The sequence below is a fragment of the Puma concolor genome, chromosome B3 (genome assembly GCF_028749965.1).
Source record: "Puma concolor isolate L17-30 chromosome B3, mPumCon1.1.hap2, whole genome shotgun sequence".
NCBI lineage: Eukaryota > Metazoa > Chordata > Mammalia > Carnivora > Felidae > Puma > Puma concolor.
Window position 1 is genome coordinate 99,168,983 of NC_141672.1, and position 14,470 is coordinate 99,183,452.

The 14,470-nt window shown below is 35.4% G+C and overlaps 1 protein-coding gene across 5 annotated transcripts in view; it reads left to right on the forward strand.

Annotated features, from left to right (window-relative positions):
• UNC13C (unc-13 homolog C) overlaps positions 1 to 14,470 on the forward strand; it is a 627,591-nt gene that overhangs the window by 485,343 nt on the left and 127,778 nt on the right. For all 5 annotated transcript variants that reach the window (XM_086710729.1, XM_086710726.1, XM_086710727.1 and 2 more), the window contains exons 23-25: positions 1,019 to 1,145; positions 9,571 to 9,667; positions 10,315 to 10,458. In XM_086710729.1, the coding sequence (XP_086566855.1) occupies positions 1,019 to 1,145; positions 9,571 to 9,667; positions 10,315 to 10,458 (368 nt within the window). The remainder of the gene's footprint in view (positions 1 to 1,018; positions 1,146 to 9,570; positions 9,668 to 10,314; positions 10,459 to 14,470) is intronic.

Sequence of the window (14,470 nt, forward strand, 5' to 3'; positions counted from 1 at the left end):
TTTAATTGCTTCAGTTAGTATTTTCAGTCTGAAATGTAAAGTATGGGATGTCTCCAATATGAATCAAAGAACTTTGCTTAAGAAACATTCACAGACCTCATGCAGAACTTGTAAGAGGACACTTCAACTTATAGTCTGGAATATTTGGGGTTTGGTTATATCTATATTTGTAGCCAGAATTGGCAGAGATATTAATATTGGAGGGAGGGGAGAAGCAGCGATAAACATGTTCAGTAATACTATTACTTGTCACTGTTCCCCAGTACTATATATCCAGATTTTAAAAGAAGAAAAAGAAAGAAACAGTCTTAAGCTATACTTTCTAAGCTAGAGCAAAAAAAAAAAAAAAAAAAAAAAAAAAAGAAAAAAAAAAGAAAGAAAGAAAAGAAAAGAAAAGAAAAAAAAAGTCACATATTCGGAAATCCTGCTAAAGAAATGTCAAAAGAGCCACAGGGTACAAAATAATTTTAGCTGAGCTTAAAAGGGGAAGAAGAAATCATCTGGCTTAGAAGTTTGATATATTTCCTCTCCTTTTCAACTCTTAATTCTGTCAATGTTAAATATCCAGGCCAGAAATGTGATCTACTCATTCACATTGCCAGTATTTATCAAGGATTATGTCTCCTAGTTTGATTCATGTTTTATCCATGCTTAGAGTTTTAATTCTCCCTAGAACTTTGCATCAGGCTAAAAGTAGTCAAAATATGAAAGCATGGAAATAAAGAGAAAAGGTTTGGTAGGTTCTAACACTTTACATCAGAATCCTCACCTTTTTTGGGCAAGCACATTAGAACATTCAAGTTACTTTTCATTATTACTTCCCCTATTCCACAGAGGACCTAGGATGCTTTTGTGCATTTTGTGAAATTTCAGGTCTGTCTTTAACAATTCACTTAGCTTTTACCTCAAATATGCTATTCTCTTCCTTTTTAAAATACCACTAATAAAAGTAGATTAGAATACAGCAGCATTGTTGGCAAACCAAACTTTATTAAATGTTTGATTTTATCTGTTATAGAACATGAGAAGCAGCGGTTATGCAAGAGCACCGATTATATGAATTTGCATTTCAAAGTGAAATGGTTTTATAATGAATACGTGCGAGAGCTTCCTGCCTTCAAGGATGCTGTCCCTGAATATTCCTTGTAAGTAGTGATTTTCACCCCCAAGTCTTCAATTCATAGTCTTGTAAAAATTATACCTGAATTATGCAGCCCTAAAATTTCTTCTCATAGTCTCTGTGTGGATGCAGACATTTCTATTATAAAATTAACATTAAATGACTTGCATTTCTTTCGGACCATATTTAATTGAATTGTGTTGCATTTTTCAGCTACATATTTAATTGAATTGTGTTGCATTCACTTGGATATTCAACTCAAAGGAAAAGAAATACAAAACAAATATGGCTTACATAATGAGGTTATTTTCTGTGAAAGTGCTCAAACTCAGATTTTATTGGGAAAATGAAGGTATTTGTATACTGAGCATTATATTCAGATTTTTCCCTTTAAACTGAAAAATGTCTTAGAAATGCATATTTCTAAAATAGAAGTTATAATTAAACAGGTAATATTTTCATAAATATGCCTGTATCAAATACATTCCTAAGCACACAGACCTGTAATACTCTGCATCTGACATTTATCAGAATTCTATTTAATTCTATTGACGAGGGTCTTCCATATACCAGGCACCATGTCAAGTGCTATAGGACAATAGTGAATAGAATAAAGACTGCAACCTGGAAGAAGCTTGTGCTTGATGAGATACTAATAAGTATAAAATTCATGATAAAGCAAGGCAAAATTTAATAAGCACTAATTCAAGAAGCACAAGCAAAGTGCAGTGGGTTCTCACAGAAGAGAGAACTTCTACCCTACGGAGGACTCTACATAATCTTTATGTATGGAGTAGCATTTGATATAGACTTTGAAAATTTGGTCAGTTTATGGCAAGAAAAGCATTTAGATTAAAGGGTAAGTTATGAGCATTATTATGGAATTAGGAATATATGGGCTAGGGTCCACAGGAAATAATGCCATTCTAGTGGGGTATAGGATATGTTTACAAAATGAGTAGACAGGAAATGTAGTTTTGAACTAGATTATTATAAATAAGTGCTGTGAAGCTTGCCCCACATTCTTAGGCATTGTGGGCATTGGAAGAGACAGAGAATGGGGGACAAGGAAGAGATTTAGAAGGTAGGGAGTAATGTAATGAATTTCCATTTAGTATGACTTTTCTCATAGAAGTTTATAGGGTACAGTGAGATACTGGGATAAGTTAAAAGTCTATACACATTAGACAGTGATTGTAGCAAGGATGTCAAAGATGAGTATGTGTGGGAGAGAGATTTCAAAGATAGAATTTACATAATTTGTCAACTAAATACAAATGAGGATAAAAGAAATAGGGAAGAGTTAAACATGAAATATATGTGCCTAAGCAGCTGATAGTATCATTGGCTTGTAAAAAAGAGATGCTATTAGCTGGACACTTTTGTTTGGCTCTGTCTCAACGAAACTACACTAACTAAAATCAGACTGGCATGCATACTGAAGACCATTATAAAAGCTGAATAAAATTAAATAGCATCAGAAAAATCAAGGCAACCAGGATTTGAGAAGTTATGGTCCTGAGAAAAGAGAAATGCATTGAGGTGATTCCTGTATTTGCTACAAGGTTTTTTTTGTTTTTTGTTTTTGTTTGTGTGTTTGTTTTGTTTTTTCTCTCCATCCTCCCTGCTCCTATGCATTTGACAATTAGCAGTGCAGGTCTTGGTGGCCAAACAGAGAATAGCAGCCTAGTTTATAGCAATCTCCCTAGGCTGGAGAAATAAAAATTGGCGTTCAGTACTATGAAGGCTGCTTGGACTTGCAGGGTCAATTCCTAGAGAGATGGGAACCCCAGAGAAGTAAACATAACATCCTGTATACAGTTTCTCCCTGAGGTATTTTCTGATTTTTAATCTGCCCTTGTGTGGAGACTGAGGCAGAAATAAGCAAGTAGAAAGCAGGGACTGAGAGGTTAAAAATTGAGTAGATATGTCAGCAGCCTCATAATACTAGGGAGACAAAAATGAGAGGTCAAGACTTCCTAAGAAAAAAGACTTTCCAGACTTTCAGGTGAGATCCTTCTAGAAATGGCCCAGCCTAAAATTCAGCCTTGTCTCCATTATGATCCTGTAAATACAAGGACAAATTTAGATTTTCTCAGGAGAAAATGATCAATCAAAGGTTCCATAATTTTTCATAGATAATATGTAATACTCAACAAAAAATTAGACTGTCAGGCAACAGCACCAAGTGACTGGACTCCAAGAAAAAGCAGACATTATACTTACCAGACATAGGCTTTGATGTATCTTCAAAATGTGAGAGAATTTCAACATTCTATCAGAAGAATATAATGAAAATTGCAGAACTGAAAAAGGATGAAATTAGGAATGTAACAAATGGGTTTAAAGGCAGATTATATATAGCAGAAGAGGGGATTGAAAATGGAAAATAAATTTGTATAAGAAAAATACAATGAAAATTGCAGAACTGAAAAAGGAGGAAATTAGGAATGTAATAAATGGGTTTAAAGACAGATTATATATAGCAGAAGAGGGGATTGAAAATAGAAAACAAATTTGGAGAAATTTTCCATATAAAATAGAGGGAGAGACAAAAAATACAAAATATAGAAGAAAGAATAGAACAAAGAGTACATGGGACAAATTGCAAAGGTCTAATGTACAAAGAAATGAGTCCCAGAAAAGGAGAAGAGAGAAGGCACAGTGTATGGATTTTGTAAGATGGATGAAAAAAAACATGAAACCACAGCTCAAGAATTTCTATCAGTCCTAAGCAGAATATTTAAATGCAAGAAAAACTACCTGTCATTGCATCATAGAAAAATGCTTAAAACCAAAAAAGAATTTAAAAAAACTTTCCATTTATTGAAGTCAAGGAAGGGAAGACACTTTACCTTCAAAGGAGCTACAGTAATACTCGTGGATGATTGTTCAGTAGGAGTGACTGAAACCAGAATACATTGCAATGATACCTTTTAAGTGCTGAAAGAAAACAACTAACAAGCTTAGAGTTCTATAAGCATCAAAAATATCCTTCCAAAAATAATATATATCCTTTCAAAACAAAGTGACATAAGTATATTTATATAACTGAGAAGCTGAAAGAATCCATTTCCAGCAGATCTTCACCAAAAATATATAAGCCATACTTCAGATAGAATGAAAATGACTAAGATAAAAATATAGTAATGTAGCAAATAATGCACTACAAAATGTATGCAAAGAATAAAATTTAAAATATGTTAACTGTTTAAAAATTAAAAATCTGTAGAAGAAAATATACATAGAAGTAAAGTACAAGACAATTGGATAAACACATACAGTTAATATGCTGTAAGATCCTTGAATTGTTCACAAAGTGTAAAATACTCCAATTTAAAAATCCTCTAGGGGCGTCTGGGTGGCTCAATCAGTTGAAGTTCGGCTTTGGCTCAGGTCATGATCTCACAGCTCATGGGTTCGAGCCCTGCATCGGCCTCTTTGATGACAGCTCGGAGCCTGGAGCCTGCTTCAGATTCTGTCTTCCTCTCTCTCTGCCCCTAACCCACTCTCATTCTGTCTCTGTCTCTCTCAAAAATAAATAAACATTAAAAAAATTTAAAAATCCTCTAATATGTCATGGATATGTCATGGATATATGTTATAATTTATAGGGTAACCCCATAAGGTACAATATTGTGTATTCATAACACAGTAGGGTGGAGGGTAATAAAACATACCTAAAGGTAAGAAAGGAAAATGCAAAGAATAAAGAGCAGGCAGGAAATTTGGGGGGGGGGGGGCAAGATGATATTTTTAAGACTAAATATATCAGAAAATTGAATGTAATCATTAAATATTAATGGATTAATACTGGCCTACCAGATAAAATAGTAAGACCAAACTGTCTTGCTCATAATTTATGCATCTAGAAAGGTTAAATAAAAGGATGAAAATAATAATTGAGATAAAATGTTCACAAGATACTAATATTAAAAGAGACTTCAACGTAAGAAATAATAAAATAATTTTGAGAAATAGAAATATTTCGTGATGATTGAAGAAGCAATTTAACAAAAGATATATCAGTTAGAAATGTAAATGTATCTCATAACATGTTAACAAAATATATAAAGCAAAAATTGTCAGAAATAAAAGGAAAAAATGAATCTACAATGCTACTTGGAGATTACATTTTTCAGCAACTGACTAAACATTCAGACAAAAAAGTCAGTAAAAATACAGAAGTTCCAACAACACAAATAACATACTTAAATATATTTATTCTTCTGTATCTATATCTGTACCTGGTCACCTAGAGGTTCCATAATTTTTTGTGGGAATTGTTTACAAACACATACACACACACACACACACACACACACACACACACACACACACCTATCTACAATTTATCACAAATGATGACAAAACACACATTGTTATCATATGCACTTAGTGCATTTACCAAAATAGACTATTTGTTCGACCATAAAGGAGGTCTAATGGATTTTCAAAGATTGAAATATATACTGTATATTCTAGTACCACTGTGGAATTAAGCCAGAAATCAATTCTAAGATAACTAGAAAATGACCAGATAGGGAAATTAAGCAGAAAACTCTAATTCATGAGTTAAAAAAGAAATCACAGTGTGAATTACAAAATATTTTGAACTGTGATAATAAAATATGACATATTGAAACTTGTGGATTGCAGCTAAAACAGGAAATAGAATGATATTCTATAATTCCATAGTCAGAAATTCTATAGAATTCTATGATTCTGTAGTGAGAGGAAGAAAGGTATAAAATCAATAGTGTAACTGTCAGAAGAATAGTTTAAAAACCAAATTATGTCAAAAGAAAGTAGAAGGAAGAAAATGATCAACATGACCTGAAACAAAAATAAATTTTAAAATGGAAGAAATTGCAAAGCCAAATTTGATGTTTTAAAAATATGATAAAGATAAAAGAAGACTTAGCAAGTCCAATGGGAAATGAAAAGGAAAAACCGATGTCGCAAATTGTTATCTGAAAAGGACATTACTAAAGGTAGTGTAAAACATAAAAAGACATTATTTATGCCAGCACATTTAGAAGTTAGACAAAATCTCCAATTCCTTTATATAACTTACAGGCTAATGTAAAAAAAAATTAAATAGGCCCATAAGTTTTAAAATTTGAATCCATAGTTTAAAATCACACAACAAAAACTCCAGGTGCAGAAGGCTCCAAATGGAATTCTTCCAACTATTTAAAGAAGAATGTCACCACTCTTACACAAACTCTTCCAGAAAAGGCAGGAAAACTTCTCAAATAATTTGTTGAGTTCAGCGTATTTTTACCTACTAAAACTTATTGAAAATATGACATATAATTAAAGAACAATTTCTCTCTGAGCATGCATTTAAAAAATAAATAAATAGCATAGCCAATAGAATGCAGTAGTTTATAAAAAGACTAATATAGCATGACCAAGAAGTATTTATTCCTGAAATACAAGATTGGTTTCACATTTTAAAAGTAATGAATGCAATTCACCACATTTAAGGAATGAAAGAGAAAATCCCTACAGTCCTTACACTGGACACAAAATAATAATTTAATAAAATACAAGACCGGTTTATTATAAAATTCTCCTAGAAGTTAAAAATAGAAGGGAACTATCTTAATATAATAAAGGCACACTCTTTCAAAAGAGAAACAACTATACAAACATTGTGCCTATTTTTCAACTGAAATGTAGTCGACAAACAGGAGTACAACATACTTGTTCAACATTATATACATTACAAATTGATCACCATATATCTAGCTACTATCTGTCACCATGCAAAATTGTTACAATATTATTATGTTTCCTATACAGTATATTGTATTTCCATGTGTTACTTAGTTTATAACTGAAAGTTTGTACCTCTCAATCCCCTTCCTCTATTTCACACATCCCTCCCCTTTCCTCACTTCTGGCAACTGCAAGATTGTTCTCTGTATCAGTGAATTGATTTCTCTTTTGCATGTTGGTTTGGTGTTTTTACATTTCACACATAAGTGAAATCATATGGCGTCTGTGTTTTTTCATCTAACTTATTTCACTTAGTATTACACCCTCTGGGGGTGTTGTTACAAGTGGCAAGATTTCATTTTTTTATTATGGCTGATAATATTCCATTATATATCTGTACCACATCTTTATCTGTTCATTTATCCATGGTCACTTAGGTTGCTTCCATATCTGGTCTCCTGTGGTGTGGCTGACTGTGAGGTCTGACTGGCTCTGAGGTCTGGCTACTACTGTCACAGGTGCTCTATTGCATTGGCATGCGCCCAAACCTAGGCAGCATTGCTTGAGGGAACCCCAGTGCTGGCCACCATGTGTGGTGGGGCAGGGGGTTGCTTGGAAGGGGCCCCACAACTGGTTGAAGTCTCCTGCCATATGTGGCAGTGTGGGAAACCACTTGGGAGGAGAGCCAGGCCAGGGCAGGGGATTAGGCGGGGATTCTGCAGGGTCGGGCACTGGGTGCAGTAGATGGAGAGTGTCAGAAAAGGTGCCCACCAGGGCTAAGTCAACTAAAGAGAAGAGAAGTGAAAAGGAAATGGTGTCCGCCAGGCTTCTCTTCCCAGAGAATATTCCAACAGATCCTCACTCTTCTGTCACATGCTGTAAAATTAGTCAATGAAACTCCTTCACAGGTAGCCCAGGTGCTTTTCAAAGTGCTGCCTCTGTGCTGGGACTCAAAGTAAGTGAGATTGAGTGCATGTCCTTTAAGAGTAGAGTTTCCATTTTCTGTTGCTCTCTGGCTTTTCTGGATATAAGCCCTGCTGGTTTCCAAAGACATATTATGGGTACTCATTTTCCTGGTGAGGTTGTCTGGGTTCTGGAGCCTAATGTGGGTCTCAGACCCCTTATTCCTCAGGGAGGGACAGTTACAGTATCCCTCTCTCTTGTGGGTCATTACACTGACAGGCATCAGTCCTGACTAGACCACCTCTCCACCTGTCTTAGCTGTCTCCTTGTGGCTAACAGATAATATCTGTTCTGTTATTCTTCACTTCATTCTCTGAGATAGTTGTATACATAATTATAGATTTTGGTGTGCCTGTGAGAGGACAAAAGCTCAGGATCTTCCTACTCTGTCATCTTGATCCCCTTCCTCTCCAAACATTATGCTTATTGACAATATTTTGAAAGTTTCCCCCTGAGATAAAAAAAAAAAATGACACTGAGAGCTGATAACATCACCTTTATTGTACTAAAAGTGCTATATAATACAATAAGACAAGAAAGAAATAGAAAAAATAGAATGATTGCAAAAGCATATATTAATGCTGTCAATATCTGTGTATGACATAATTGTGCATCTAGAAAACCCAAAAGAAACTACAGGGTAACTAATAGAATTAAAAAGAGAATAAGTCTGTGTAAAAGTTAATTAAGTTTCTATATAATACCCACAGGCAATTAAAAAATTACATATAAACCTTACCATTTAAATATCATTAAAATCATGAGAAACAAATGGTGATGAAAGATGTGCAAGCCTTCTACTTCTAGAATGTGTTACTTAGAGACATGTTACTAAGAGACATTTAAGATGAACTTAAATAATATACACAATGTTCCTAAAAGGTGTATTACTGTACAGATAGTAATTCTCCCCCCTTGACTTATAGACTTATTGACTTAATGCAATCCCACTAAAAATTTCAGCAGATATTTTTGTGCAAATTGACAAATTCAATCAAAAAATGAGTACAGAAATACAAAGGATTAGGAATAGCCAAGATAATCTTGAAGACGAAGGAAGAAAAAAAAAAACCTTGAGAGCTGCACTATTAGTTATGAAGACTTAATCAAAAGATACAGCTATTAAATGAAGTGGTGTTAGTGTATGACAAATAGACCAATACAAGACAAACCCACATACTCCATTACCTGATATGCACCAATGATGCCAATTAAAGGCGGCAGGGAGAAGGATTATCTTCTAAAATAAAAGATGCTTTGCACTTGCACCTCCACATGGAAAAAAGAACTTTGAAACTTTGACTATTCACAAAACCCAACTGCGGATGGATTACAGATCACAAGTCAGAGATGAGCACCTAGGATGAGTTAAAGGAAAATAAATAGTCAGTATGGGCGGAAGCCCAACAGTAAAGTACTAAAAAGTGAGAGAATGGCATAATAGGGGACACAGCACACATGATTGACATTTTATAAAATTTTGAATTATAAAGGGAATTGTAGGGTGGGGATTGGGAACTAAGCTTATTTTAAAAACCATGGGAAGAGCTAAGAAAGAGATAGACAATGAAAGTAAAGAAACAGGGATGTATGTGTTTGATGACGTAAAGCTAAAGGTCTCCAGGAAACAGAACTACAAAAAAGGGAATGAAAAGAGATTTTAGGTCCTGAATTACTCTCATGTAAGGAAAGAGCAGTATTCACTGTTAATTATGTGCAAATGACATCTTTTATGGTATGTAACACTATTTTTTTTTTAGGTGGTTTGAGCCTTTTGTCATGCAGTGGCTAGATGAAAATGAAGATGTATCAATGGAGTTTCTTCATGGAGCACTAGGAAGAGACAAAAAAGATGGAGTAAGTTTAAATTAGTTTAAGATTACTTTTTGTCAATACTCTTTCACACTGTTCACTTGTAACATAACAGGGATTGTTAGGCTCATTGTTATTAATTAATTTTATTTTAATCCTCTAATGACCAAAATAAATGTAAAACACAACTTTTAAGGGCTGCTAGAAACTCTAGGGAATTGTTTTAAAAAAAAAAAATTACCCTTTTGCTTCCAGGATTCCTTTACCTCTTGAATTGATCTGGGTCTACAAGTTCACCAAGCTTAAACAAAACTTCCTGGTCCTGAAAGCTTTCCAGGATTTCAAGATTAGGAGCGGACACCCTCCAAATCCCTCCGGAACAACTTAAAAGTCTTGAGCCACAATAGGCTTGCTAACCTATCTTTGTATCTATGGGGAATGAGAGAACTAGTCCCTCAATGTAGAAATGGAAAAACCAATTAATAGGAGCCTGTCTCTAATATTAGTTCTAATACTTTTCCAGGAAAGGAGATGAAAGATTTTGAAATGGGTAAGCATTTTATTAAATGGGAAATGAAGGCATATGAGATGAAGTTACATGGTATAGGAGATTCACTTATTTACGTGATTTGACTCTTTCCACAGTCCCTCTAATGTGCTTATTGGAATGGTATCGCCTTCTCTCCCTTCAGTTCCAGCAGACGTCTGATCATGCCCTCTTCTCTTGTTCTGTGGTTGATGTCTTTGCTCAGCTTAACCAGAGCTTTGAGATTATTAAGAAACTGGAGTGCCCTAATCCTGAAGCATTATCTCACTTAATGAGAAGATTTGCAAAGGTGGGTTAAATGGAGTGCATCCTTTCTTTTCTGAGATGGTGGCATTTATTATTTTCTCACATAGAATTTGACAAATGCTATTGTTGTTTGTAGTATTACTCTTCTTTGACACCACTACCCCAATTGAATTTCTAATTCTAGTACCAATAGGTTCTGTTTCCAGGCTTGTCATCTGACTTTCTTTCTGCCCTTTTTGTTTATTAAATATGAATTTATCATCTTTAAAAATCTGTTATTCACATTAGTGATTCAGTTGTTTGTACCATTGAGGGAACTACTATGGATGGCAAAATTATTCCAGATATGGTGCTTCTTAGCTGAAAATGAGCCTTGGCATTTCATATTTAAATTGCAAGTATTTTTAACGGACCCTATACTACAATGAAAAGTCTATAAGACTTGGAGTCATGAAAACAGAGTTCTCATTTCAAATCAGCCAATAACTGTGGTATGAGTCTGAGCCATTCATTCCATTTTTATGAAATGTAGTTTTCTTAGTTGACAGATTGATTTTGATCAGATTACATACTCTTAAGATTTCTTTCTCCACATATATATAAAAACAAATATACAGCTTTGACATGTTAAAAAATAAAGGAATGCCAAAACTCAGTTAAATTATATAATATTTAAGATGTATTAATTTGTAAGGGCTGCCATAATTAAATACCACAGAATCATGGCTTAAAAAGAGAAACGTTATTTTTTTTACAGTTCTGGAGGCTAGAGGTCTGACTGAGATCAAGGTATCAGCAGATTTAATTTCTTCTGAAGCTTCTCTCCTTGGCTCAGGGATGTCAGCCTTCTTAATGGGTCCTCATGTGATCCTTCTTCTGTGCACATGCACCCCTGGTGTTTATTTGTGTACCCAAATTTGCTTTTCTTATAAAGACACTAGCTAGTTTTCTCAGGTAGGCACTTCAAGGGGCCCTCGGATCATCGCAGAGAGGTGCCTTTGAACTGCTAGAAACAGTTACTGTTCTGTTCAAGTCTTGATGCCAAGGTTGAGGGCTGGTTGAGAAGAGGGCTCAGAGGAGGCTGGCTGGAGTTTGGTCAAGGAAAGAGTCTTTGTCACCCTCTGTCATTCTGTGATTGGGATTCTAGCCTGAGAGATCCCAAAGAAGAGAGAACATAGGACTCAGAGAGAGCTGATGGAACTAGAATTGGAAGCTTAGGTCCTCATTGTAAGAAGTCTTGAAGAACAGGCAAAGTGGCCAAACTTCTTTTAGTAGAAAGTAGGAGCTGTGAGATATATAGGTAGGTAGGTAGGTAGGTAGGTAGGTAGGTAGGTAGGTAGGTAGATAGATGCAAGAAAGAAAGGAAGGAAGGAACGAGAAAGAAGAAGAAGGAAGGAAGGAAAGAAAATGAGATGCCAGTGAAGACTTTTAGGTAGATAAACTGTCAGCCTAAACTGTATTACATTATTTGTGTCCCATCAAGTATTTTGAACTCTAGTCTTCATCTGTTAATTAGGTAGGCTAAAGTAATCTCCTGCTTTTAACGATAATAGCTAAAAATCATTTCTCTTGGTCATCTCTAGAGGAAACTGTTGGTAGCAGCTGATTTCAATCTCCCAGCGTGGTAAAATCTGCAGTAAGCTCTGCGGGAGAATTACTCTAAAAAAATTCTCTAAGAAAGTCCTTTCTCGATGAACAGCTGCATTTTGGGTGCCTGCCAAGAGAACAATGAAAGGGGGTCATTAGGGATACTGTAGAAAAAAGTGTGTCACATGCTATTCTTGGAAATCTGTGGGACTTGTGGAAGAAGGGTCATTTGAGAGTTTAATAATCTCAGAGCTAATATATTTGGTAACATGCTATTGTAATTGTGCACTCTATGAGAAAGGTAACTGGGATTCACCCTCAGAGTGGTCATGTAGCAGGTTATGCAAGCCGGAAGCATGTAAGTATCGAGAGCAGAATGAAAGCTCCACTAGGGGTCAAGGCCTTGGGCCTCAGACCACCCTCCGCTCCTTCGTAGTTTTGACCTTTCTGCCGCTGTGAAGCCGCACCCAGCTGTGTTTAGACTGCCCAAGGTATAAGCAAGTGGGCTGGAGGAAAGTATAAAGAAGTGGGAGATTACAAAGAGAGTTATGTTAGAATCACACACAGGAAAACACATTCTCTGAAGTGAGGAGAAAAGAATTAGGCTCCATGTGTCACTGAGGAAATGTGAAGTTTTTTTGGCACAATAAAAAAAAATTTTACATAACTAAAATTTGTTCAATCCATGTAAATTCAATACTACCCAATTATTATCATGAGGAAATAATGTGAGAAAATAAACCTTTTCTGGGAAAGTAGAAATGGGTAATTTCATTGAAAAATAAATTGTATTTTGTTGGAATGATTTTTAAAAATCATAAAAATGAAAACTGGGACTTTATGGTTAATATAATCAGGTATTTCACAGCCATGTCAGACTATTAGAATTGGTGTTCTTTCATTACATGTGACCATTGGTCTTAAAAACCCTATCCTTCTTGGGGCGCCTGGGTGGCGCAGTCGGTTAAGCATCCGACTTCAGCCAGGTCACGATCTCGCGGTCCGTGAGTTCGAGCCCCGCGTCGGGCTCTGGGCTGATGGCTCAGAGCCTGGAGCCTGTTTCCGATTCTGTGTCTCCCTCTCTCTCTGCCCCTCCCCCGTTCATGCTCTGTCTCTCTCTGTCCCAAAAATAAAAATAAAAAAAAAAAAAAAAAAAAAAAAAAAAAAAAAAAAACCCTATCCTTCTTAGAATTAGGATCCTTGTGTCAGAATATTGAAATCATATTCTCTTCCTGGAACTTATATTGATTTAAACCTCCCAGAGAAAAGACATCAAAAATGATAACAGCAAATATTTGGGAAGACTGAGCCTTCTAAAGTGGGATTTAAAGGAATGGTTTGTTCTTATGAAAGCATATGTAAAACTGAATATACCAAAGAGATGCTTCACATTTCATAGCTCTGATGACAGGCAAAGAGTGCATGTGGGCAGTGAACATTTCTATGGCTATATTGCTGCTCTTGGTAAATATGAGCAGTGTAATTAAAAAAAGAGATATGAAGCAATGATATCTTCATTATTAAAAACAAACCAAACCAACGAATGTTGACTTTTGGCTATGATTCTGGCTTGTTTTTATTTTTGTTTTTGTTTTTATTGAGTTTCCAGGGACTGGGGACACTATGGTGAATGAGACACACGTATTCCTTGTTCTTGGGGAATGTAATCCTAATTTTCAAACTTACTGATGATAATTAATTGACCATCACTATGTACTTATCACTGTACATATTTTGTCTTGCTTATTCTTCACTACAACCCCATGACACAGATACTATTATTTTTCCTAATCATTCCAGTGATGAAACAAGCTTAGAAAGTTTCAGTAACTCAAACAAGGCACCCACCTAGAAATGGTATGGATAAAGTGCTTGTAACCACTGAGCAATACTACCTCCACAATCTGGTATCATCACAAATCAATCGATAAGTCAGAAAGCAGCAACTCACCATTTATTTTCAACCTTTGAGCCAAACCTAGGCAACTCTCTGGATTCTATCTTACGCTGCATGCATTAAAATACAGTGCTGTAAATCACTGAAGTGACATTTCTGATGTCACTTACTAGATAGCATACTTCTTATCCTCCATGCATTGTTCTAATCCTGAATGTTCCATAACTAAAGTGGGGCTGAAAAGATGGATTTTGAACCAGGGCTCTTATCTTACTGATTGCAAGAGTAATACCCTAGATGGACCTACTGGTGGTGTTGACAGGATATTTAGCCCATTTCAAGAGCATGCCATTAGCTCAGGAGATCATAATGACTTTGGGTAATTGATCACTGTCTCACTTAGTAATACCAGTAGCTGCATGTCAAATGAGAGCAGATTGCAGATGGGAGATATTTGGATAATCCTGTCTGATCCTTTAAATGTAGAGAATCCCTAGCTTCATTGCCACAATCCTATTAGAATTTCATTTTATTTCATCTGGAGCTCTTTGAATGGCAATTCCTTTACTGC